Here is a 27372-nt window from a genome sequence, read left to right as displayed (position 1 = left end):
TTTTTCGAGTGTGGGAGGAAGCCGGAGAAAGATTATACACTCATAAAAACACATTTACTTATAAGAGGTGCCAATAAACCCTCTTAAATATTCAGCACTGGACCTTTAAAAACAGTTCTTTTCATCAGCAGTGGAGATGCGTCACCGTTATCAATCAACCCCGCAAATCTCAACCTCATTGATCGTGTCAACGACGGATAAAAATAGACGTGGTGGTCAGCGCGGCAGGTTTGACACAACAACAAAGTAAACTTTGCCGCAGTTAGAAGGTCGCGACCGACATGGGTTTGGAAACTCTGTGACAGAGGTGAACGTGATTGATGGGTGAAGTGTTGTTTTTGTGCGTGCAGGTGCGCCGGCAGGCTCTGCAGGCGCTCTGCTGCGCGCCTCCCTCCGACGTGCTGAGCTGCGAGAGCTGGAGCAGCCTGCGCAGGAAGCTCTGTGCGGCTCTGACCGAGCCCGACCCCGACCTCAGCGTGAGTGCCGCGCAGCCTCGGCTAATCACCGGCAATCAGTCAACTACAGATTCACACTTTTTCCAACTTAAAAACAAGTCAAGGATTCAAGATGTGGAATTTTTCATTTCAGCATAGAGAGACAGTCCAACATAGAATACATGTGCAGGGCTTCCAGTGTCATTAAATTATACCAACGATAAAACAGTGGCCAATAGAAATGTCTGTAGTTTCTTTCAGGAAAAGCGTATTGCACTGTGTCTGTTTATTGCTCTTTATTACCACATTTATTGCAAGGGAGATTCAAGGTAGTGAAAGGAGATGATTGCACCTTTTACTTTGTAGAGGTTAAACATTAGTCCACTTATTTTATTTTGTTTTTCAGTCTCACTGTGACAGGGAAACGGGAAAAGCTTTAAAAGAGTCTGTGAATAATGGTGTCATTTTAATAAAGAACAGTGTAGGGTTGGTAGGGATGAGCGATATGACTCATAAATAATACCTCAGTCATTTCAGTCTACGTCCCGATATAAAGCTGAACAAGGTTTTCTTTTTAGATGTTTGTGCTTCTCACAGTGGTTACCATTCATTCTAGATGACATCTGCTTTATTTCCTTTCCTTTGCTTTCATTTAATATCACATTTGACTCAATGTGTCAGCTTTGCCATATCTTGACAATATCTTCTCTCATGTCACAATATTGACTACAATTTTTAATTATTCTGAAGAAAACAAGATAATACGGTTGTTCCTGATGATTCAAAGCTAATATTTCCTGCAATTACATTTATTCTCTTTATCATTTACAGTACATTTCATTGATTTTTATAGAATATGATTTGTGTATGTACAGTACGTGCATATTCTCATAACCTCTCCTCCTCCTCGCTTTCCTTTTAGGATAATGTGCTGCAGTTCTTTGCTAAAAGTTTCTCCTCCTGTCCCCTGAACGTGACACGAGAGATCTACACCAGTTTAGGTAGGACAGGAGTTTTAATGTTCATGTCCAGCACATTTTAATGTTTAAAATGAACAAGAAATTGCACGAGTCACGTAGACTCACAAGGACATTTTCTGTGAGGACATGGCAAAATGGCCGAGCAACCTCTGTAGAACAAGATGGCTGCCACTCGCGTCAGCAGTAAAAACAATCTGCTACTTTTATTCTTAATTGCACTTCTGTATTATTTGTTTCACAGTTATTCAGTTGTACACATAGTAGTTTCTAATTTTTATCCCTGGACATGTTGCTACGCTGTTTGTTTGCGCAAACATACTGCGCAGAGTGGTGTTATCGACTGCTACGGCTAACGGTGGCTAACTGGTGCTAGCCCAGATAGGTTTTCCAGTAATATAAAAGGCTAATTCTGGGATAGTGACAAATAATTCATATAATCAGATGATTGTAGACTTAAAGCACGACAAAAAGTATAATTATTTACTCAAAATTCTAATTATTTCACCTTAATTTGAGTAGAACTTCAGTTTTTCAATGAAAAGGTATATTTTGCATATGATATATTGTGTAAACATCCCTCATTAAGTAAGTATTTTTAATGTTTTTGTAATAATACTCCTTTTTTATTTTTCTTTCTTATTAGTCTTATTATTATTTTTCAGCTAAAAGTGTCGAGTCAAGTTTTGCGTCTCAAAAGCTGAGCTTCCCATCAGGCTCGGCCTCCGTCGACATTAACAGACCTGAGGTCGTTCGTCTCCTCAAACAGGTGCAGTGTCATTTTCCTTCATATACTCTATGTTACACACGTTATTATAAATAAACCATTCTCTCTGTCTGTTTGGCCTCAGATTCGACTGATGAACGACTTTCAGAAGGAGGTGACGACCTTTTGGATCCGTCACCCAGAGAAGTAAGATGGTGTTGATGTCGATTATTTTTTAGCTTATCACACACTCAAGTACTGTCAAGTCACTTTGTTTGGACCCAGTTTTACACATAATAAACGTAATAATAATACCTGAAATGAAGATAAAATCACTCCAGGCTCCACTAATCAATACTTAAAATACATAATTATGAATAAATAAGTAACCACTGCACGACACTAAAATATATAAATACGTCAAGAGTAAAAGCTATAAAAACTAAATAGATAATGTGTAATATTACTTCCTACTGCTACTGATTTGAATTGAAACGAAAAAGGCTGCATGTATGTCTAAAAGTCATGAATAATTTCATTATTCACACATGTTGTATTCTGGTCTCAATTAAGTCAAGTCATTTATAGGTTCAGTGCAGTGCAGTGTTTTCTTTTGATCTTGTTCCTTTTCCCTCAGGTACATGGAGGAAGTCATCGACAGCACCTTCTCCCTCTTGTCCTTCCATCATGAACTCGGCTCCAACTCCTCTGGAACAGAAAAAGTCCTGGAACCAATTCACTTACTGGCCTTACTGGATATTAAAGCCACCTGGTTTAACAAGTGGATGGTGTGTATTTTTAATTTAATTTTGTGTACGTCACTGTGTTTATAGCTTTCTCTTTTGTTCATATGTCCCTCGTTTCTTTTTTCCTCAGCATGGCTACTACAGCAGGACTGTGGTTCTTAGACTCCTGGAGAAAAAATACAAGTCTCTGGTGAGTGATTCACACAGTGATCAATATCTCTCTCACTGACGGCGGAAAAGAGACACACAAGTGGGCGTCGGTACTTTGTCTGACAGCTGTGTCGACTTTCTCTTGTATCACTTTATTTACCAAAAAAAATAAATACAATTATTTTGTTGCTTTTGTTGCTCATTTGGAGCAATATGTCTTAAAGCCCACATAGAAGCTCCAATTAACGCTGCGTTTGTGTGTGTATCTGCGTCATTACCTCGTTTATGAAACCCTAAAGTTTCAGAACAAACATTTCAGCCACTGCTGAGAAAATAGGCTTTTATTGTTTTCCTGGGCTCTGCGAAGCGGATCGGAGCTTCCTTAACTTGATGTCGTCATCAGAAATCCTCACCACCGTAGCGCCTCCTGGTGCGGCACTAGTCCGGGCACATCCGGTTGCGTACATTCAACCGCAGAAGAAGAAGAACTACTCTCGTTGTAGCTGCTGAGATGCAGAGCATCCACCGTGCCAGAGGGGGAGCTGTGTATCTGAGAGCTGGCCTATCTATTACGTCACTTCCAGGTACCTGGCCAATCACAGGACAGTGGGAAAGCTCTCGTTGGCTGGCCAATCACAACACAGTCCACGTTCTGGGGGTGTGGTTTTGGTCTGAAACAGCGCGGCTGACGAGCGCGTCAGTGAGGAGATATTTTAATCGGCTCGTTTGCAGCGACTAGTAGGTTTTTAACCATGAAAACAAGTTGACCTCCATAACTAACATATATGTGTGATACAAGCATTCTATGTCGCCTTTAAACGGCCGGTTATAGCTCTTTGGCAACTGATTCAAATGTAGTGGCTGTTTTCGGGAAACATAGAAACCTAACTGTAAATATTCAAAAAGAGCAAAAGGAAATCACGTCTGCCTCTCTCACTCCGGTAAAAAAATGCTCAAACCGATCGTATTAAACCACAAAAACTCAACAAAGCGTGTTTTAACGCTGTGATGTGTTTGAATTCTCGTGCAGAGACGTTGTTCTCTGCACAACAGATGAACTTTTGCTCATGGCTAACATTAGTTCCTGTCAACTAAACTGATACATATGTAAAAAATAAACGTAATGGTCCAGTGAATAACATGCAATAGGGTTTATTGGTCGACGATGTATGAGTATCTTTCTATATGTGCATAATTGCTTTAAAATATAATGCGTACAGCAGCCGGAACTGCATCCTTTCTGGTATGCGAAGGCCACCGTAGTTCCCTTGAGGTGCTTGGGGAGCGAGATTGGTAAATGCACGAGTCCTCACTTTCTTACAATTTGCAGTCCCACCATTAGATGTCACTAATCTTTACACTCAGCACCTGGATTGGATGGATTGATTGAATCTTTTAAAAAATCCCTCTCAACTCCTACTTTGATTCAGAGGAGATTACCGTGGATTTAACGCTTGAAACTAAACTCTCGAGAGTCATCTTGATTAAGTGGTTCAATAACAGGAGGTTGACTGTAGGCTGTGTGGATTCATCAGGGAAACACGGGAGTGAATCAGACGTATGCGGCGTTGCATTTTAAATCCCTTTTATTCTTTTTTCAGATCGTCGCGGCTCTTCAGTGCTGTGTCCATTACAGCGAGTGCTGTGTGAGAGTGGATCCCCAGCCAGCCGAGCAGCAGAGCACCGGTGAGTAAAACAGTCCATAAACTCGTGATTTTTCCTCGGTCTTCACCCGGGAGTCTCCCCCCTCTGCGGTAAACATCAGCACATTTTCATTAATGGATGACTTAATGCATCCTGTGAAGCAGAGCAAAGATAAGTGAAGCTGAAACCGGCGGTGAGTGAAACCCTGCCTAATGAGAAAATAATGCTTCATTTGAGGCCTGCGGGCGCTCGGTGTTGTTTGTACCTCGACTTTTTGTTTCCTGTCATCATTTATCCGGCGCCTGTGATGTGCACACGCGGTGTCTGCCGTCATTAAAGCGGAGGGGGAAAGCGATGGAGGGAAGACACGAGAGTGATTAGAGAAGCAAAACGTGGAGCAGACAAACAAAGTCTGGCTCTTATGACAAGAGGGCCTGCAAACATTTTTAAATTTTAAATGTATACAAGAATATTGGGGGGGGTTGCTGTGTAATTGGTCTTTTGATTGGGTCGTTTTTCTCTCTTTGACTAAACCTTTTTCTAAATGACTTAATTGCGTGTACTTTTGTTTTGCTTTAAATGTACAATTAAAGCCAATTAAAGTTTAAATTCAAATAAAATAAGAAAAAAACAGAGGGTAAGTAATGGCAGAAAAATTGAGAAAGGAAAACTTACTCAACAATTTCAAGGAATTAAATCACACATTACCTTGTTTACTGTCAATAATCTTTGAAGAAGTTGAATGAAAAGCTGAAAGTGCAATGAAACTATTGTGGTTTGTCATCAAACTTAGTAAAACAAATTTATTTTATTAAATGTTTTGATTCACTTTGTGATTCTTCAAATATCGTGTGCGCGACAGACAGACTATAACTTTATTATCGTTATTATTATTATTATTATTATTATTACTTTTTTCATAATCAATGGAAAAGATAAGATTTTCCAGACTTTTTTTACATTACATGTCATTTAGCAGACGCTTTTGTCCAAAGCCACTTACAAGGGAATTCAGTACAATCAGCCAGGGGTGGAATCCAACTTGTGACCATGATGTCTTTCGCACACAGGGTACTGGTCTTAACCACTGAGCCACTTGAATAACATTATTGAATAACATGCTTAAAATGAAGTTGTGCTTTATTTAGCAACAACACACAAATGGCTGGTTCACCTGTTAAAAATGAAAGGCGTTACAAAAATGGCACTTAAAATAGTCAAATATGCTATTGTTGCAAAAATAAGTACATTTTAAAGCCTTCATTTGAAATGAACGATCCTCTTATACAAACATACGTGAGGAGTTTATTACATTTCCACCATTAAACGCTCCTAAATGTTACACGTTGTACATTTTTAAATCACGTTTATTCCACATTCTAATACGTCGTTATGACCCTAAGGCGTACCTAATAATGTGGCCATCAATGGAAGTCAGTTTTTAATGAGATCTAGACCAAATATCATAAAATGCTCTTTTTTCCCCCTCAGTATTTTTGTTTATTTTGCAGTATTTATTTGAATTAGCTGGCAGAGCGGTGCCACAGCACGTTTAAATGTGGGAATCTCAGCAGTGTGGTCTGAGTGATAATGGTGTGACAGTCTTGGCGCGTTATCTCCTGTAAGCCAGCTGGTTCCTGGAGACGAAACATTTTGACCTTGTCTTGGATGAGCAGTGATTTTGCCGCCCCCACTGCCACTGATACACTTCTCCATAAAAAGAGGACTTTATTGAGCTGTACTTCTTCTTGATGCTCGGCACCCAGAGGCCCTGCAAGGTTGTCATATATGTTTTTTTTCTTTCACTTGTCAGTCTTATTATAGTACAGGAGGTTAAGATATGGAATAATATCTATCACATCAGAGCAAAGACATCCTGAATACTGAATAGTTTCAACCCTTTTATTCTCCTGGTGTTCTTTGAGCATCTTAAGTGATTCTGAACTCTTCTTCCTCCTCGGCGTTTTCATTGATGTTTGAGCTGGCTCATATGGGCACAAAGAAAACTTCAAAAATCAGTCAATACTGATCATTTTCCTGATAAATGTCAGATAGATTTGGGTTTAAGTTGAAGAAACAATGTTATTTGAGGTTTTAAACGTCTTTATGGACAAAAGAAATTGACATATTATTAGAAAAATGTGCTTAAACATCACATCAATAAACTGTATATTCAACATGTTGTATTGTGGCAATGTTTGATTACATGTTTATGTCTGTTCCAGCTCAGAGAAGCGTTTACTCGGGGAAGGAGCTCGAGTACGCCGTCTTTGTCCACTCTCTGTGTTTCCTGGGAAAAGTCCTCGTCTACACCAACGGAAGAAAACTCTTCCCAATGAAAGTGCGGAAGCGCAAAGGTGCGTCTTGGTTAACACAAAGAACAAAGCTTAGAAACTTCATGTGACTCTCCTTCTTCTTCTCAAACAGGACTTTCAGCAGTTTGAACAGTTAACGCAAAGCATGGAGAGAAAAATACATTTCTGACAGAACCAGACTTAAAAGATGTGCAGCATCTGCCTAGGCCGGTTGTGGTGAAAGGACAAAATAGGCTTCACTTACATTTCTTTTGAATTGAATCTTTTGAACGATTAAGCTCAGGAAGCTTCACGTGAGTGTTTAAGTGTCACTTAAAAATCCCAGTTTCTTAACTTCTGGCCCGTTGTCTCTAAGGGGAATCTAAGGTAACTTTAGTGAGTGTTTCAATTTCAGCGTCATGAGGAAACAACAGCAGAAAATCTGCAATTATCAAGATAATCAAGCTGACTTATTGTCACTGGCACATAGTCAATTTTGGCTAACTTCTGCAGACTTACTGACCCTGACCTCTTTAAAGACGTAGACAGTATTGTTCATTGTTTTTATCAACAGGCCTCACCAATGACCAACCCACAGTTAAAGGGACAAACAGTCATGCTGATAGTTTATTGCATTGTGATCCTGGTGCTAAACTCCAATCTTTACGGCAGAGGAATGTGTCTGATCAGCTCACACGTTTCACCGCTCCCACCAGTTCGCACCACTCCCACCAGTTCACCTCTGCAAGTGATTGTGCCCGCCCCCCACGCCCCTTAATCTTAATCACCACTTATGTAACTTTGATTTTGTAGTGAGACACGTCGTCAACAGCCGTCGTCAATGAATCCTCCGTTATTACACCGTGATTCACTTTCCTTCGAAGTTTATTTTATTGCAATCATCGTAAAGCCACTCTCGAGGTGGAGACCGAGCCGCTGAGTCTCTCCACACACCTTAAAGGACTCATTGAGGTCACATTGTGTTATTTGTGTTACGACCTGGTCCAATTTGATCTGATTCAGTGTCTCACATTGTCGACTCACGTTGAGGAAGGAACAAGTAAATTAAAATGTGATTCATTAAGGGTATGGCAACTTTTGTCCTCCGTGACTCTCATGTGGAGGATAAAGTGCTAGAAAATGAGTGAACATGATGAGTGTAGAGAAAAATACATTTATGACGGAACCAGACTTAAAGTTGTGCAGCATCTGCCCAGGCCGGTTGTGGTGAAAAGGGAAAATAGGTTGAATTCACTTACATTTCTTTCCAAGTTTTAATGAGGGTTTTATATGATGATTAAGCTCAGAAAGCTTCATGTCGCTCTTCTTCTTTGTAACTTTTTAGAAGTTAATTCTTCTGCTGGACAAACAGGATGTTCAGGAGTTTGACGGATAGAAAGGAGTTGAGAGTCACGGAGAAATAGCATGAAAAATTCAGAACCCAAAGAGTGTCGCAGGGGAAACGTTAGTGATTGAAACTCCAGATATCAATAAAAAAAGAAAAAATCTATATTTTTTCTTTTAGTAGTTAGCATGTGGAGGGCATGTGGAGGATAAAGTGCTAGAAAATGAGTGAACACGATGAGTGTTGACAAAAATAAATCTCAAACTCAAAGTTTTGCGACATCTGCCTAGGCCGGTTGTGGTGAAAGAAAGACCGTAGTGGACAGAGAGGAGGTGTAGGTGGAATGATGTTTCTGCCCTCAGGCTTTCCTCCAGATCAAACAATGAGGAGGCTGATTCATTTACTAAAGCATGTCCTGCAAATATTGTCTTGGGAACAGCAAGGTCAGACTGTTTTTATGTAATTAGTAACTCTCTCTAGACTCTTTTTTTATGTGTTCCTGTACAGCCACTGAATCACCTTTTTTACTCATTTACCGCTCCTGTCTCGCTTCAGATCCGGTCAGCCTCACGGACCTGGTCGTTATCCTGATTCACATCATGTACCAACACCCGCGGCCTCCGCACGGTGACCCCTCCTCCTCCTCCTCCTCCTCCCCACACACAGGTGGGGTTCCGCCGACTGTGCAGCAGACACGAACCACGTCAGCAGGTTTTTTTCAGCGGAAGGAGGGAACGCAGTGAACCCTCCCCTGTGAGGTGCAGCAGCATTCCGCAGTCCATATCTTTTATCTCTCAACCTTGTACCGAGTCACACAGTACCACGCTTGTCTCTGGGAAAGCCTTTATTGCTCTATTCATTCTCCCGAAGTGCGCGGTTCTTCTCGCTGCCAGTGATCAATAGTCTTCACTCCACCTTGACTTTGTCACACGATCATTTCCTGAAGGCGTCATCGATTTCTTTATTAATATTTTAATTTATAGACCGGTGACACCCCAGAAAGATTTTAGTCAGCAGTATCATGACGTGGTGGAATGCAGAGTAGAGGGTTGAAAGGAGGATGACACATTTCAATTTTTGAAATTTCCAGTTTACTGTTGCTCAACTGTAATATTACGATTTTATTCTCGGGGAGATAAAACATTTTTCTCTCTTTTTTTACATGGCACAGACTGGCACACATGGCACACTCCACAGTTTACTGACCCTCATTATAAATGTATTTAACTCATGAGTGTGTGCCATGTGTGGCAAAAGCTGTTTACTTTGTATACACAAAGTGTGTTTACTCTGAGGAGCTTTTAATTTGAAATCAATGGTGCTATGGCTTGAATTCACTCGTGTCGTGCTAGGGAAGAGCATCAGGGCCACGTGTAAAAAAAATGTTTTGAAAGAAAGATTAAAAAAACAAAAAATGGCATGAATTCTGAGATTAAAGTCAGAATTCTGACTTTTTTTTCTCAGGATTCTGACTTTTTTTCTAAATGTAATCTGAGATACATTCAGAATTCTGACTTTAATCTTAGAATTTTTTCAGGATTCTTACTTTAATCTCAATATCCAAATTTTAATCTCAGGATTCTGACTTTTTTCTCAGGATTCTGACATTAATTTTAGGATTCTGACTTTAATCCCAGAATTTTGACTTTTTTCTCAGAATTTTGACTTTTTTCTGACCATAATATCACAATTCTGACTATAATCTCAAAAATCTTGACTTTTGTTTTACTTTAATCTCAGAGTTCTGACTTTTTTCCACAGGAATCTGACTTTAATCTCCGAATTTTGATTCTTACTTTAATCTCAGAATTCTAACTTTTCTCAGGATCCTGACTTTAATCTCACAATTCTGACTTTTTCTCAGGATTCTGACTTTAATCTCACAATTCTGTCTTTTTTCTGACTTAAATCTGTTTTTTACTTTCTTTCAAAGAAATCTCTTTGGCCCCGGTGGCCCAAGTTTGGCTGGCTGTTGATTTATCTTTGAGTCATCAGATCAGATTTATTTGCAGTGTGAATCAAACACACCTCCACTTAAAATGAAAATCTGGAAAAACCCAGCAGTGCCAGAAGCAGCTCTGACAGACAGTGAGCAAATAGAATGCTGCGTTTTCTGTAATAATAATAGTTTGTTTTCTTTGTGTGTGTGAAGACTCCCTGTCGCCCTGCAGTCTGGTGATGGAGGTGCTGTGGGCGCTGTGTGAGAGGACGGAGTGTGCCGCCGAGTGTCTGTACCAGCCCGCCGTCATAGAGACGCTGATGACTCCTGTTATAGCTCTGCTCAACGGTCAACAGGTCCAAACACAATCACACACACACACACACACACCCACACAAACGCCCTGCTTTAAAAACTGCAGCGTGTCACTTTTAAATCAAAACAAACGTCATGTGACGTGACAAAGTCCGGATTAGGGCCCGATCAGCTCCACACGACTCAGATGAAGGAAGCCGCGTTCAATCTAATGTTTCTGTTCACAAACACCCAAACAGCAGCAGAATAATAGCATTAATTCATTTCTATATTATTTCAATACATGAATGTGTGTGAGAGCATTTCATTAATTCAAATTCTATTTCAGGGACTTTTCTCTTAACATGCTTTAGTCAGATTTATTCAGTGAGAGACGCTGAATAATTCCTCTCTAAATCAGATTATGAGAAGCTGGTGATCACAGTCATATTTAATGTTTCACTCTGTTGCCCTTATACTAACTTAAACTTAAAGCGACCATAGCATGGTCCTATCTCACTTATATGTGATATGGAGGTGTACTTACAAACATGAAGTCGCTTTTATGGTAAAAAACATACGAGTCGCTACAAACGAGCCGCTGTAAATGTCTCATCGCTGACGCTCTCGTCAGCCGTGCTGTCTCAGACCAAAACCACACCCGCAGAACACGGGCTGTCTTGTGATTGGCCTGTTACCCGGACGTGGCGTAATTGGCACTTCCAGGCGGAAAGGCAGATGCACCGCTAGCAATTATCAAAACATAGTCAGAAGACACTGTGACAAGTGAAACGACTGCTGCAGGACGCCTGTAGCTTGGATAATGTTGTGGTTACCGAGATGATAAACACACATGCAAATGAAACACGAGCGTAGCGTGTAGCTTAGTGTGTAGCTTAGCGTGTAGCTTAGCCTGTAGTCGGCTATCGCTAATGCTAAACGAAAAAACAAGCACACAAAGACAGTAATATACGTATTGTTGGCACTGCTCCTTCCTTTAGGTGACGTTTGGTGCTGTGTCCTGCTTTATACTGTTACTTTCAACCGTAGAAGAAGAAGAACAATTACTCTCGTTAATAAAGAAGAACAATTAACTCTCGTTAGCTGCTGAGCTCCGTACAACCGATACGCTCAGCAGCTACAACGATAGTAGTTCTTCTTGAGTGGTGAAATTCGCCAGTGACGTAACTAGTCAACGGAAGTGCCGTTCCGCTTCGTAGAGCTCAGGAAAACAATCATACCCTGCGCTCTCGGCAGTGGCTGCTCTGATCGTTATGGACTTTTAGGGCTTCATAAACGAGGTAATGATGCAGATACACACAAAAACACAGCGTTAATTGGCACTTCAGGACTATTGGATCTTTAAAGGTCCAGTGTAGGGAAAAAAATGTAGGAGAGGTTGTCTGGCAACTAAAATGAATATAGTAGCTGTATGTTTGTTTGTATAAGTGTATAATAATTGCTTTAAAATAAATAAAATAAATGTTTGGTTTTTGTAGCCTTGGAACTGTTTATGTGTAGGTAAGATAAGGGGGTGCTTATCGGAGGCTGCCACGTTTCTACAGCAGTCTGAAAGTGCATTTTGTGTTTTCCTACTGTGCAAACAGAGTACAAATGCAACCTTTGAAGCATGTGAAGGCCACCGTAGTTCCCTGATGCTCTCAGGAGAAGGACAAGTGGCTCTTATTTTGACCATTAAAGCATTAAATACATGATATTTGCCTGTAATCTACATCTACATACGTTACGTTACAAAGCGTTGTAAAGAGAATAGCAATAGCAAACATCTCTCTCTGGACATGTTTTTAATCGAATCCACTTTATTTATGGAGCACATTTAAAAACACAAGGTTGTCAGAGTGTTGTACATAGACATAGACAGACAAATAGAAGACTAATGGCCTGTTTCCTGTTTTAAAATCTCAATATTTAACAGAGGAGTCTGGTGTATTTAGCGACAGCACTGCTGATCGCGAGTGGCATCACGAACCCTGCCGCTGTATTTCACTCCGGTCTTGGAGGAAGTACTGATGTACTAATGTTATGATTCAGTTACACTGAAAACAACTGCTTTAACACCTATTCCGAACTGCCTACCCCACTTAACTATCTACATTGTCGTTTCTTATTTTTACTTTTATATATATATATTTTTATTTAATTTTATTTATTTAATAATTTTTTTTTTTCTCGCTTAGTGTTTTTATTTATTTATGTATTGTACGGTGTCCTCGAGTGCCCAGAGAGGCGCCTCCAAATAAAATGTATTATTATTATTATTATTATTATTATTAACAAGTCACTAGTCGCTCGTGTGTGTGTGTGCGTGTGTGTGTGTGACGCGTATAAAGCAAAGTCACCGCAGTTTTCATGCAGCTGCGCAGTGGTGACTCCACCCACGTTGAGTAGGTCCTATTTGGTCCTGGAAAACCAACCTAAACCGTGCTGTGCCGTGCCGAGGCGAGGTGAGCTGGGACCATAGTGGAAAAGGGCCATAAAACACATTAAAAGACATAAAAAGACTAAAAAGACAGACAAAGATCACAAAATTCCTGTGCTGGGTTAAACGCCAAGGAGTAAAAAGTGAGTTATTCAAAAGTTTCCAGTTTGTTTGTCACAGTTGTGTTTGCAAACGACACAAAAACAGAAACACAGATTATGCAAATCTTCGCAGCTTTTTCCCTCCCCCTCCTCATCTCCACTATCATCAAAAGTTAATTATATTTGAACTTTTCAATGGCTGTTTATCCCGCCTGAGATTCCACCTGTCGGGGGTGAATGTATTTATTTATTTATTTATTTAGCCTGTTCATTCTCCTTTTCTCTCTCTCTTGCAGTGCAAATTAAAAACGCCGGCAGCCACGCTCACCCTCATCGCCGACATCCTCGCGCGCATCGCAAACACCGACAGAGGATTAGCGCTCTTCTTGTACGAGAGGAATCTCCTCGTGGCGCCGCACAGCGAGAGGTGAGGAGGAGGTTTCTGAATGGTGATTAAAACACAGCGGCATCACTTACTGAGGGAGGGCCTCAGCGATGCCGCAGCCCAAACTAAGTGACCCCGGGGTTAGTTTCATATTCTGTTTTAATTGGACGCGCATGACGGTGACCTCGGCAGACTCTGCCTCAGCCCGTTGTTGTTGTTGAATTAGTGATAATGCTTTCTCCAAGGCTGCAGCCACGTATGTCATGTTTCTACTCAGGAAGTCTCCTGCAGGGCCTGGAATTAACCATTATCTTCATCATCTATTATTTTCCAGATAAATCGGTGAGTTGTTTAGTCCATAAAATGTCAAAAGGATCATTGTCTCAAACGTCTTGTTTTGTCCACAAACCAAAAGTATTTCATTTTTTATTTATTATACTTTGTTATATGAAGCAAAGAAACCAGAGAATATTCACATTGAAGAAGCTCACGATTATGAAAGAAAACACTTTCAAAAATGATTCGTCGGTTATAGTTGACGTTTCATAAATGTGATTCTCCTGCAATGATGTTAATGCACTAAAGAGAGACAGCATTGGTGATTGGTGAGAAATAAATCTCAATCTGAATCAGGAATACTTTTACATTAATCCCCGGGAGGAGATTAGGTTTGTGTTACAGCTCCTCCAACTAAGAATAATAAAAATAATAAAAAATCGAAATAAAAGAAGAGAAAAACAAGAATTATATACAACAAGAACATTTACACCAGTGTTTCAGTGTGTTACTAAGACATTTAATAGATGTCCATACCAATATATAACATAAAAACAGTAAATATAACGGCTAAAACAAAAATAATCTAGTAAACTGGGATTGAACCCACTGTACATAAGTGTCATAATGTGCATATGGACAGTTTATACAGCAGCTGGAACAACCGCTATATATAAGCAGAGCACAGCGGAACTCTATTATCGTCTAAACAATAATTATTACAGCATCAGTTTATTGTCGTTATTTTTTACAAATGATGAGAAAGTAAAACTATTACATATTCATGCTGGAATGCATTGGCATGTTTTTACTGCAGATATAATACAATGACCATGAAATACTTAAGGCTTTTTCACTCGTCTGCCTCAGATTCCTCATGTTGCCTCAGATTACTGAGGATTACTGATTACTTTTTCCCCATTTTCATCTTTCAGCCCTAAAATAAAACACTATCCTTATATACAACCAAATATTATGTGTAAATATAAATATTTATCCCTGTTTTTCTCTATATATGCATTTAATGATAGATGATGATTTTCATAATCAGTTTAGTTTGGTCCATAAAATGTCGGAAGACGTTTGTCAAACCTGGAAACGACGATGTTCTCGAATGTCTCAAAAGGATTGAGTTTGAATGATTTCTTTTGTTATGTGGAGCAAAGAAACAAAGAAAATATTGACATTTTTTTGTTTCATGTTTTTATTGGTGTGTATACAAGGAACAACAAAATGCACTTACATACAAGAGACACTGATGTCGGCATTAAACGTCCGTATACACCCTTAGATTTACATATTTTTAGAAACAAACAACGATCACATGACTAAACCAACCACATAAACATGATAGATAAAATGAAATAATAAAAATAAATAAATAATAATAAAAATCTTGTTTTAATCTTGAGAAAAGCTTCAAAATAGTTTGATTAATCGAGTAATAAACAACTATACCATTAAAATCACAACGTAAATCATTACCCCAGTTTTTCCCCTGTCCTCATCCTTTATGCAAATTCATAAGAAATACCTACCTAATTTCTCTGTTTCATTAAGTGAATTAAGTACAAATAAACAACGTTGTCATCCATATCCTTCTTTAGAACACAGTTTCATGTCGGAACACTGAAAGTGTAGTCACATAATCTGTATATAATCTCTGCGTCTGCTCCACTGTCTCCTCCGCAGAAGCTCCGCCGCGCTCGTGGTCGTCCGGTTCACGCTGCGGCTGCTGAACAAGGAGCTGCCGTCGCTGAGCGAGTCCGAGGCGCCGCCCGCGCCGTGTGGGGCTTTCATCTTCGTCTGCAGGCAGATGTACAACACCTGCGAGGGCCTGCAGGTCCTCATGCCCCACGGCCTGCACACGGCTGTCGCTGCTGCGTGGAAAAAGGTACCTGCACCTCATCTGTGGATGGATGAGGACACTCTCCACTCTCTCTCTGTCTCTCGGTGATTTCTGACCCACAAGGAGCTTTTACTTCCAGGTCAAATGACTCTGCAAGGTATTCTTTATTCTGTCTTCTTCCTTTTTGGCAGTGAGCCTTGCTTTATTACAGCTTTTACCGCAATCAATAAAACTTGACAGTATAAAAACTGAGTAAATTATACATAATAAGGAGTGTTACCACTGAGCTCCGTGTTTGTTTTGTTGTTTTCTTTGTGCTCCAGCTATTTCTTTGGTGCAAATCCTAAAATAATGGCAATATGGTTTTAAAATAAGTCGTATTGTCTCCAACAACTTTATTAAAAGTAGTGTATGAAGTTTAAAATGGTATTCATTTGGCAATGAACAACAGTTCTTGGGTCCATATAAACAATGTAAAGCTCCTCACACTTGTGCATCTTGATAGGGAATCAAATAAATGCCCCCAAAAAGTGACATTTTGATGTATTTTTGATTATTTAAAGTCTAAAGACTTCAAAAATGTTACTTCTCACAGACCTTATTGAAGGACAAGCCATTAAACACAATTTCAGCCTTTTAATATTATTATTTTAGTGGTGATTACAGGTTTTTATAGGCAGTCATCTGTCATTTGCTCAATGTAAATCTCCTGTTTATGACTTTTATGATTATTTTCATAGTCGATGAGGTGTTTGGTCCATAAAATGTCAGAAAATGTGAGTCGCAAACCTCGAAATAATGATGTTCTCAAATGTCTTTTGTCTGCTTCACCAAAATTATTCAGTTTTAATGATATGTTTGTCATACAGAGAAAAGGAAACCAGAAAATATTCACATTTAAGAAGCTGAAAAATGAGAAGATTTGTTATAATTATCAAGATAATTAGTAATTAAATAAATAAGCGCGATTTTAGCCTTTAATATTGATATTTTAGTGGTTTATTTCATGTTGCTTCCACTAATCCAGAGTTTTACAGGCTGTCATGATTCATTTGCTCATTGCACTCACTGTTCTCTCTTTTATTATTAATTCTCCACAGCAAGAAAACGTTGAAAAACCATATTAATTAACCACTGTGATTCCGCTGCTCCCTTTTAGTGTAGAACTCTGTCATTAAAATTGAACTGACTATCTTTAGCGAAGCAGTAAAAAAAAAAAAAAAAAAATGAAAACAAAAAGTGCATCCACTTCCATCCTCTGCAGACACAGTTGTCAGAGGAATCATCGGCAGAGTCACTGCTGAGACCGAGCTGGAGACGCCATTAGTATCTCAGTGGCAGATTCTGTCACTCTTAAAAGTCTTCTGTGTCAAAAATTAACTTATTTCGGCATCAGTCTCCAGCATTTTGCCCGCACACTTCCTTTTGACTTTCCCCTAATCTGTGGTAAATATTAATCATCAGACACTGTCACACATGACCTCTGAGAGCCTCACCCACATCTGTTTTCATTACATGAAGAGTCCAGCGACAGTGGCAGTCATTTTTTTTATATTTGTTGCATCGGAAAGTGAGATTAATTCAATAAATCACTAGTTTTCAGCTCGTTTATTTAGTTTAGACAAACGGGCATCAGCTTGGAATCTACTCCAAACAGAAGGTTTCTTCTCTGGATATAAAAAATACCACGACATAAAGTAGGATTATAAACAGACATACAGAAATTAACATGAAAGCATAGACAAACAAACAAACAAGTGCTTCCTGAAGCCAAACTGGAAGTAAGAATATGTTGAATCTCCACCAGGGGGCAAAAATAACTCAAACGTTTGAATGGAAGTCTATAGAATTTTCTGCCAAAGACATAGTTAATGTTATAAATAGCTCTTTTTTTGCTCTATTCAAAAGAACATCAGCGTCTGTAGACACTGTCCTGCCACTAATCCCACTGTGAATCTTGAGGCTTCAGAACTGGAGTTAGCTTTGCAAAAATCACACAAATCCACCAGTGAGGTTAAATTAAATAAATTGACAAAATCCAATTATGTTTCCATACTTTTCTGTCTCAACATCCCATTATGAATCTGTGGATACGTGGATTTACTTTTGAGTAGAGCAAACAAGGGAAACTGGTTTGTTTACTATGTAGCCAAAGCTCTGGACAATTATTGCTAAAACTCTCAGATGTAAAGCACACATTAGATAAAAAGATAAATAGTCAGGCTTTAACTTTAATTTCTTTTTTTTCCTCATTCCAAGACCAGTTCCTTATCGGACAGGACACCCACGCCAGTACCTGGAATCACGGCTGTTGCGTCTTCTTCCCAGGAACTGCAGGAAAGGTGAGGACACACACACACACACGCACACACAACACACACGTATTTGCACTGTATTTTTATGATTTTATGATTATTAAGGGCCCATACACATGAGAATAAGTACAATTTGTGTTTCATATTGGCTTTTTATCCACGCAGAACCAGCATTTTGGAAAACAATAATGTCATAGCCCCCACCTCTAAATCACCTCAGTCTTTAACCCTGTGTCACAGCGCCACACACAGGCCTGGCATATATACTGCAGCATTAATAGTAGTTTTTGGGGGGTTTTGTGTGTATGAATACATTTATGAGATAAATTTATGAAAGATCACAAAAAAATAATATTGTACAGGTTAGGTTATAGTGTGTTTCTGTGTGGATAAGGCCCTATTTTGTAGAATTTAAGTTTCTATTATTATCAGCATAAAAGTCATCTTTTTTAAATTTTGTTTACATATGTAATTTCACATCTCCAATAGTTCCGCCCTTGAAAAATGTAAATGTACACTTCCAGGCCAACCAGGAAATTAGAATATACTGCATAGCCACTAGGGGGTGACAGCTTCAAATTCCCATTTGATTTTTTTTGAGGAGATAATGGTTGCAGCTTTCCTTCAGTTGGACATGATGCAATTTTTTTTTATAAATTATGTTCACATATAGAAGAAAATATATGATAAAGTAGGTCATATGGTAGCTGGTATCGTCCAATAGGAGCCTGCCAATGAACTTCTGTTTGGTAAACAAGTCTGGAGGCTTCTGTCATTCCCAATCCGTAACAAAACCCAATTTATTCTACACATTTACAAAAGTGTGGCTACATTCTTTTACAACTATTGTTATTACTGTCACCATAAAACAAACAAAAAAACCCTTACCTAACCTCTAATTTTCTACAGAAAACTACTACAATGAAATATAACACAAAAGCAAGTATACACACTACAGACAACTCAGTTTATTCCACAAAAAGCCTCTTGCTTTTAGCGTATAACATAAAAAACATCTGTTATTCATGCAGCGGAAGGTAGTATGAGTAAATCCAAACCATGCAAAAACCAATTTTGACTATTTTCCACTCTTCTATTTGCACTGACAGTGAATGTAAGATCACAGGCTGTTTTGTTTCACATTATCTTTATCATTACCACAAAGATAAAGTCTGACAAGCCTTTGTACTGTTTACATTTTACCACTCACAGTATATGTTCAACACATTCTACGTGTTGACAGCACGGTTGATGATTGACAGGGGTAAAAAAAAAGAAAAAAAAATAGAGAAGAATATCACGTACAACATTGTTGACATTTCTCCACCCACAGAAAATGACATATAAATACAAGATCAAGATTTTTTAAAACTACATTTTTCACTTATTTAATTTGGCCCGGGGATTGATTTATAGTTGGCGGACATGACAACTGACGCCACGGCTTTTGTTTGAACAAAGTTTTAAGGTATTCAATCAGACAAGGCAGTAACTGATAACATGACAATGTTTGCTTTTGTAGACACGGCAGTATATTGCCATCTCCAACAGTGCGATAAGATTATGGATAAGCTGGTACCAAACACTGAGATTTGAATTAAAAAAAACAAACATGGGAAGAAACTCCTGATTGAAACTACTCTTAAACACTGACTTCCAAATTAAGGTGAGCAAGTTTTATAAACACATTTCCATAATAACTTCGCTAACATGGTTTAAAGCTTGCAAAGTTAAATTGGTGTTACTTAACAATTCAGATGGATATAACTAGCTGATAACTAGCTGGCTAACTAGTTATGTAGATAGAAAACTAGCTAGCGAGTTCATGTAAGAAACTCCTGATTAAAACTACTAAAATGAGCAAGTTTAATAAACACAGTGCCATAATACTTTGCTAGTTTGATGAGCTTTCAAAGTTATATAGGTGTTAGCTAGCGAGCGAGGTAGATATAGCTAACTAGCCAGCTTGCTATCAAGTCAGTGTAAGTGTAAGAAACTCATCTTAATCACTGAAAATAACAAAACCTGAATTAATAATCAGCCTTTATCTGCTAAGGAAACCATAATACTAACTGAATTTGTCGCTAAGAAGTACTTTTACTTTGTCTTGTACATTATCCGTCCATTTCCCCCGTGTCAGACTCTTATTTTTCTCACACAGTGTGAATTCATTGCCCTGCAGCTCACCCTGTTATGTCTGGTTTGGTGACAGGCTCATCTGGGAAGAGACATTGTTGGACAGCCTGCTGAACTTCGCTGCCACTCCTAAAGGCCTGCTGCTGCTCCAGCGGACGGGCGCCATTAACGAGTGCGTCTCCTACATGTTCTCCCGCTTCACTAAAAAACTGCAGGTGACGACAAAACGCCGAGCTTCACAGTGCCACACCAGTTTGGGAGAGTGCTTTCTTTTCATTTTCAGATGGCTCCTTTGCCTCCTTAATTGTCTTTTACATCATAAAAAAAATATTGTCTTTGCTCCACCACTTTTTATTATAGTTGGAGCCACTTTGCCAGGTGCACTGTTCTTTCACCCCACTGCCTGTATTTATAGTCTGCACAGTAGCAGAGCCAAACGCCCTTTAGTACCAGCACAGTCACTGCTGGACTTCCCAAACCACAGTGACTACTACAGCGATGCGTTTACTTACAGAGGAGCCCCTGCTGGAGCAGTTGTTGGGGGTTAAATGACTTCCAGCTCAACTTAAATTCTCCTCTATGTAGTTTCCATTCCCCAAATTCCACACGGTCCTGACTTTGCAGGAGCTCATTCCACCTTTTACTTTTTTTTTTTTTTACAAAACACTGTGTGAAAAATGCTGATAAGCTCTGATACGGCAGCAGAGATTGATCGGGCTTTTTCATCATCCTTTCGGGAACAAATTTTGGCTGTGGCTCCGTTTAATCCTTCTTGATGCTATCGGTGTGCCAAAGTAATTAATAATTGTGTTGTTCAAGTCATTATCATTGACTACTGGTGTTACTGCAGGCGAACACCACAGGCTGTATACCGAGTATATTATATAACTATTTTATTACTGTAGTTTATTACAATCTGTATTAGACATTATGGCTTCTCTTCCTGGGGTCAACACGTTAAATAAATCCACAAAAATAAGTGTGAATGAGTGAAAGAAAACAGACAAAAGGAGACGTAAATACAAATCGAAAATTAAACCAGACATAAACTTGAATAAAACCTTTCAATATGAACTGAATATCACCTGTTGATGAAATTGACATATTTCTTTCTCTCTGCAGGTGAGCCGCTGTGAGAAGTTTGGTTACGGTGTGATGGTGACACAGGTGGCGGCCACTGCTCCTGGTGTGGCAGCGCTGCACTCGTCAGGTACTAATGCACTCGCTTACTGCTTTTACGCACATGAACAAACACATTTCCCATCTGTGAGGCTTAAGGCTCGTATACTTAGTTGTTGTTGCTGTTGTTTAGTCGACTTACAGCAAGCGGCCCGGCGGGGAAATAATCTTTAAGTTGTTTGCTTCAGAATGAATGAAGAATGAGCCACAGATTATATTTTTTAAAAGTGTTATTATGCTTTTGTGTTTTTTTGTTTTAATATAGTTTGTTTTTTGTGTTTGTTACAAAGACAACATTAAATGTATGAATTCTAAGACACAACAAAGAAAATAATACAGAGATAATGTCAGATGGAAAGGAAGTACAGGCATAGACTTAGGTATAAATACTGGCATACGCCGTGTACCATTTGTGAGTGTAAAATTTAATAGTAGAAATATAACATCATGATATAAATATGAGAATTATTAAGCACAACTGTAAACGTGGAAGTAGAAAGTTGTTTACTTAAATTATTTTGTCTTTGAAAGCAGAATAATTGTTGCACTGTTGGCATTTATGTTTGTCTGGTGGTAAGCTCAAACAGATTAGTAGTTTCTTTAATGATTTAGTAACTTTATAGAATATTTAGATTCCAAGGTGAAAAATATATATATATATATATATATAAAATATAGATGTCAAATTTCAGAGTTCGTTTTTGTTAAATGTCCGTCGTGAAACCGGTGTCTTGACGTCGCAGGTTTCGTCCGGGCGCTGGTGGTTGAGCTGTGGTCGACTCTGGAGTGTGGAATCGAGGACGTGAGGGTGGTCCGTCCCAAACCGACACCCATGGACCCCATCGACAGGAGCTGCCACAAGGTAGCGCCATTCATGCTGTAGTTTGAGTAGTTTAAACCTTTATAAAGATGCCTTTTTTTGTTTACAGCTGTAGCACGTAACATTTGTTTGGTCTCTGTGAACAGAAACGATTTCACAATATCTGTTTGCGGTGCCCTTCGTCAATAGCCTCTTTCAGGCCCTGACCGAGGGAGCGCTTGTGTGTATACAGCAGCAGGGCAGGGGCGGGTGGGCACAGTCAGTTTTTTTTGGAGTCTTCTGAGACTTTTCAAAGGCACTTCTTTGTGTCAGTCACCCCCCCGTCTTGACATAAAAAATAATCACTTCCTGTGTTTCTTATTTGACAAGAGTTTAAATAGAACAGACTTTTTCTTTATTTATTTAAAAGTTACATATTACAGCTTTAAGTTTTAAGGCAGAATTGCAAGGGTCAGTCTTGGACAGGTTTGGATTTCTATTCAAAGCACACGCACAAGTGTGTGTTAGTGTGTGTGTTTTAGTGAAAGTGTGGCCTTTGACAGGAGGCAGGTCATCTCTCCCTCCCTCTCTCCCTCTCTCCCCCTCTCTCTCTCTCCCTCTCTCTCTCTCACTCAGTGAAACGAGCAAAGTGAATACGGTTAAGCAGTCAAGTGTCAACTTGGCTCTGCCACTCGTGACTTTAAAGCCTGTCTTATCTGCGGGTCAGCTGTCTGGGTGACACACATGTGGTCATTTCCCATCCTCCCACATGGCAGTGAAGCCCCTGGACCCGAACATGTGCCGAAAAAAGATTAAACGTGTAATCAAATGACTTTTTCTTACCTCCAAGGAGGGTTTTGTTTCCATTTGAGTCTACGGTTTCTCTTATAATGGGCAAAACTGGAAGAAATCTTTGTCAAAATTCATCAGATTTGAACGAAATGTGTTATGTTTGTGCTGGATCCAACACCCTACCATGACAATACGTTTAATCTGGATCTGATTCAGATTACAGATTTGGTGGCAGTTACTGATTTCGTTACTGATCCATCTGCCAATCATTTACTTGTTTGGTCCATAAACTATCAAAAAACGGTGAAAATTATCAATCAAACCTCAAAATACCAACGTCCCCAAATGTCATGTTGAGTTTTTTGTCACAGAAAAGCAAATATTACACATTTAAGAAGCCGAAATCGGAGGATTTGTATTAAAAAAAACACTCAAACCTATTTAAGGATTATGGAAATAATTAGCATCTAATTTAGTCGTATTTTACTAATGGATTAATGTGATAATCCCAAAAAATGACCTCCTCAATATAATGAAAATTAAGCTATTTGAGAGGTAATTATCAGTTCTCAGAAACCCATTGATATGAGGATTATGCACATTAAGTATATTTTTACATTAGCAACTGCTAATAATAATAGTTTTTGTCATTTGCAGTGTTTCAAAGAATTAAAAATTAGCTCAATGATCACGTGCGTTTGAGTGTTTATGCGTTTATTTGCCTTCATACATTTAATAAAACACTAGGAATTCTTATGTTTAGTTGTTTTTCCGACATAATTCCATCATATTATTTCTTTTAGGACCTGATATCAACATAAAACTTTCTAATGAAGCCACATTTTTGTTTATTTTCACAGAAATGGACACATATCCTCTGTCCAGTGCCATATGCAGTGTTAAAAGTTGACTTTTGTGACCAATCCCGGCATAAACACACACATATAATGTTAATTAGAATAACTTAAATGATGTAAAAACAGAGTTTAAAACTACAAACAAGTAACAACAAGGAATAAAAGCACAATATTAATGGTGAATAGATGATTAAAATAGGTAGAAAGAGGTTTAAAGAGATAAAAACTGTCAATATAAAGTCACATGGATCAATGAAAATGACTAAATAACTAAATTAATAAAAGACAAAGGTCAGAATAATGTATGAAAATGGGTTCTAAGAGGTCACTGATTTGCCAATCAAATTATAATAACAGCAGATCAACTTTCTCATCAATTCCATCTTAATCCAACATGATTAGTCCTGATTTCTTGGATCCTTCCTTTTTATACAGAATAATAACCCTCATTTTTTTGTGTCTCTCCATCTCTCCAGTCCTTCCTGTCCTTGGTCAACCTGCTCTCCTCGTCGCGGTCGGTGTGGGAGCTGCTGGGTCAACAGCCGTTAGCCAACAAGCGCGAGTACACCCTGAGAGAAATGCCGACCTCCGTCCCCGTGAGTGTTGTTTCACACGCACGCACACACACATCCAGGTTTCATGCAGTGCCTCTGTCGGCCAGTTGGGGGCATGTCTGTCCTTTTTATTCCCCCCCATCACCAGCCATGCATTTGTTACAATCCACATTTCCCCACTGTACACTCTGTCAACATGTTCACAGTTTTCTCTTGTTTTTTATTTTTTTGTTTTTTTTTGTGACATCTTCTGTCTGTCTGTCTGTCTGTCTGTCTGTGCTCGGCAGGATTTGATTGACAGGCTGATCTCTGTGGACTCGGACGCAAAGATTCATTCGCTGTTCCACTACGAGCAGTCTCACACATTTGGCCTGAGGTGAGACTGGAAATTCTTCTTCCATGTTATTCAACACTGGTGTGAACAACACACACACACACACACACACACAGACTGACACACTCTCTTCATACTGTGATTACCCAGCATTGAGACGATGATGAAATGATCTTCTGTGCATAAGAGAGGGATAATTTGGTCTGCACGGGTGAGAACACACGTCCTAGTTATTTTTTTCAGGTATTTCCGATGGCTCGTAAATAATCTGTATCTATATCCTGATATGTACATACTTGATATACATGGATATAATCTATATAATCCAGGTTGCTTCTCTGGACTTGTGAAAAGTTTGTGCTTCGCAAAGAGTGAGGATGATAACACTCTGTAAATACACTCTAAAATACAAAATATCTACTGTTTATTATGCGTATTACGTGATCTTAAAATACACATTATTATTGGCCCTCATGTCAGATAATACCTGGTTTATTTCTTTGGCTTTTTAATATTAAATGAAGGATATTTTCGTTTGTTAGAAACAATTAAATTGACTATAAATTCTGCGGTAACAAAAACAACTTTTTTGTTTGGTCCATAAGAAAAACGTACAGACCATAATACCAACTCTTCTTCTTTTGATTTCATTTCTATTTCTATTCTCAACTAGTTGTTGTTCCATATCAAAGCAAGTGCTTTTATTTTGAAAATTATGTGAAATATCATCGTAAATGCTATTAGTTCAGTGTCTTTTTTTGAACGACTGACCATATGAGACACTGACTCATATGTCGGGGCTCTCAATGTATAAAATGTATTATATCTACTAAATTGATATTTTCCTCTTTCCTAACTTTATGATAATACATAAAACACTGCGTACAGTGTTAATAAAACATCCAGAATGGTTCAAATTTCAGCTTGAATCTCTTTCCAACTCGTTTTCTACTTTCTGTGACATGAAGTGTGTGTTCTTTTATTGCACATTAAGCACTTTTTGGCAGCACGTCACAGTGGCCATGTTCACACTTGTTGCTTTTAATAGTTTCCGGACAGCAGTCGAGCTCTTTGTCCTTCGTCCGGCTTGGATAAATTGAGCGTTATTTGGGGATTCATTGACGGAGAAATCGTTCGGATCATCGAAGCGGCCGAGCGGAACGGAACTGGACCAGTTTAGTTTAGATTTCACACCTCTGCTGGCTCGCATGACGTCGGATGGAACGCTTTTGACCTTTTTCCTTCCACGTTTCGACTAAAATCTAATCACGGGCATCATTGAGCGTTCCTGGTGTAGAAACAAAAAAATGAAAAGAAGCCGCAATTCTTTTCCACCTCATTTTCACAGGCTAATGAGCTGAAATCCCTCTTGCCCTCTCACTCGTTGCTAAAAGCCGCTTTGTTGTCATGGCAACAGTCACTATTTCCCCTACCCTATCTCACATCGACTCGCTCTTACACCAGGTGTGTGTGTGAAAATAAATACATGAATAAAAAAAGAAAACAGGAGCAAAGTTCATCGAAAGCTCAGCTCTGATTCTCTGAGCTCTGTCTGCAGAGAGGAAAACATTCACCGTTTTTGTTGTACCTGGAATTCAGATGATGAAAAAGTTAAGTTTGAATGAATATTAATCGTTTTCCAGGCCTGGAAATGTTTTGGAATGAAGTAACTGTTTTTGGAAACATAAGAAAGTTCATCTGCAGCAATGTCAGGCGAGTGCGTTTTTAATAATGTGTAGCTTTTAAGTGACAAATATAAGACGGGATTCAAAAGAGAGACAAAGTCTAAATGTCCTCACAGTAACAAAATGTCATCACTTTGACACAATGTCCTCACTTTATTCAAAATGTCCTCCCTTTAACAAAAGTTAATCTTTGATTTAACAAAAATGTCCTAAATCCATCAAAATGTCCTCACTTTGACTAAGTGTCCTTGCATCAACAAAATGTCTTTGCTTCATGAAATGTCCTCTCTTGACAACATGTCCTCACTTAGCATGTCATTGATGTCACAGTGACTGATGTCAGGCGTCCCTCTCACTCCTGGGCGATATGCACATTTCACACTTTTCTGTTTGGAAATGTCCTGTGATTTTAAAGAAACTGAAAGTCTTTAAATGTGTACACAACAGACAGGTGAGACATTCACTTCGTCACAAGCGGAATCGGAATGAATGGGTTAAATGACAGCAACAGCAGCCCACCTGGCTTCATCTGACACAATTAGCCGACCAATTTTGATAGAAAGCTAATATCCGGGGCTAATTCTGACATAATGAATTGCCTGGGGGAGCAGGGAAGACAATAAACATGAACTAGATTGTTGTGATTAACGCCGGTGACAAAGCATATGGCTCCTTTTCAGCCGGCACTAAAAGCACTTTAAATTAAAGTATAAGTACGGTGAGATTTATTATGATTTTAATATAGATTTTCTTTGGTTTTAAAGCTAAAGTCACTGATGCGTGCTTGCTATATTGCACAGAGCCCTTTCCTCTCTGCAGGTGCTGGACCATATATATATATATATATATATATATATATATAACAAAGAGCTTCCTCGGGCTCTGAGTCAGTCACTTTCTGTAACGCTTTTAATGTCTCCAAATTCCTCTGGAGCTGAACAGTTGCTGCTCGGTGTCATTACCAGCAACAGAAAATGAACCGTGCAGCTTTTTTTCCGTCCCCCCCAAAAGGCTCCTACTTAGCAAAAGCTCACAATTGGCTCCGGCAAAGCTGGCAGAGAGAAATGTGTTGACTGTTACAGGACCTGCAGACACAAACAAGGCCACAGGACACAGACACAGAGAAAAAGTCCAAAAATGG

General features: G+C 39.0%; 1 protein-coding gene across 1 annotated transcript in view; it reads left to right on the top strand.

Annotated features, from left to right (window-relative positions):
* tbc1d32 (TBC1 domain family, member 32) overlaps positions 1–27372 on the top strand; it is a 74193-nt gene that overhangs the window by 4878 nt on the left and 41943 nt on the right. The window contains exons 6-23 of the mRNA XM_044049709.1: positions 351–476; positions 1357–1435; positions 2077–2180; positions 2263–2324; positions 2755–2905; positions 2994–3053; positions 4615–4699; positions 6883–7014; positions 8852–8962; positions 10449–10591; positions 13367–13497; positions 15424–15625; positions 17840–17922; positions 20108–20246; positions 21154–21241; positions 21954–22072; positions 24135–24254; positions 24500–24588. Of these exons, the coding sequence (XP_043905644.1) occupies positions 351–476; positions 1357–1435; positions 2077–2180; positions 2263–2324; positions 2755–2905; positions 2994–3053; positions 4615–4699; positions 6883–7014; positions 8852–8962; positions 10449–10591; positions 13367–13497; positions 15424–15625; positions 17840–17922; positions 20108–20246; positions 21154–21241; positions 21954–22072; positions 24135–24254; positions 24500–24588 (2024 nt within the window). The remainder of the gene's footprint in view (positions 1–350; positions 477–1356; positions 1436–2076; positions 2181–2262; positions 2325–2754; positions 2906–2993; positions 3054–4614; positions 4700–6882; positions 7015–8851; positions 8963–10448; positions 10592–13366; positions 13498–15423; positions 15626–17839; positions 17923–20107; positions 20247–21153; positions 21242–21953; positions 22073–24134; positions 24255–24499; positions 24589–27372) is intronic.

Source organism: Solea senegalensis, linkage group LG17 (genome assembly GCF_019176455.1).
Source record: "Solea senegalensis isolate Sse05_10M linkage group LG17, IFAPA_SoseM_1, whole genome shotgun sequence".
Taxonomy (NCBI): Eukaryota; Metazoa; Chordata; class Actinopteri; order Pleuronectiformes; family Soleidae; genus Solea; species Solea senegalensis.
The sequence above is the reverse complement of the archived record's forward strand: the minus strand, read 5'-3'. Positions and strand labels throughout refer to the sequence as shown.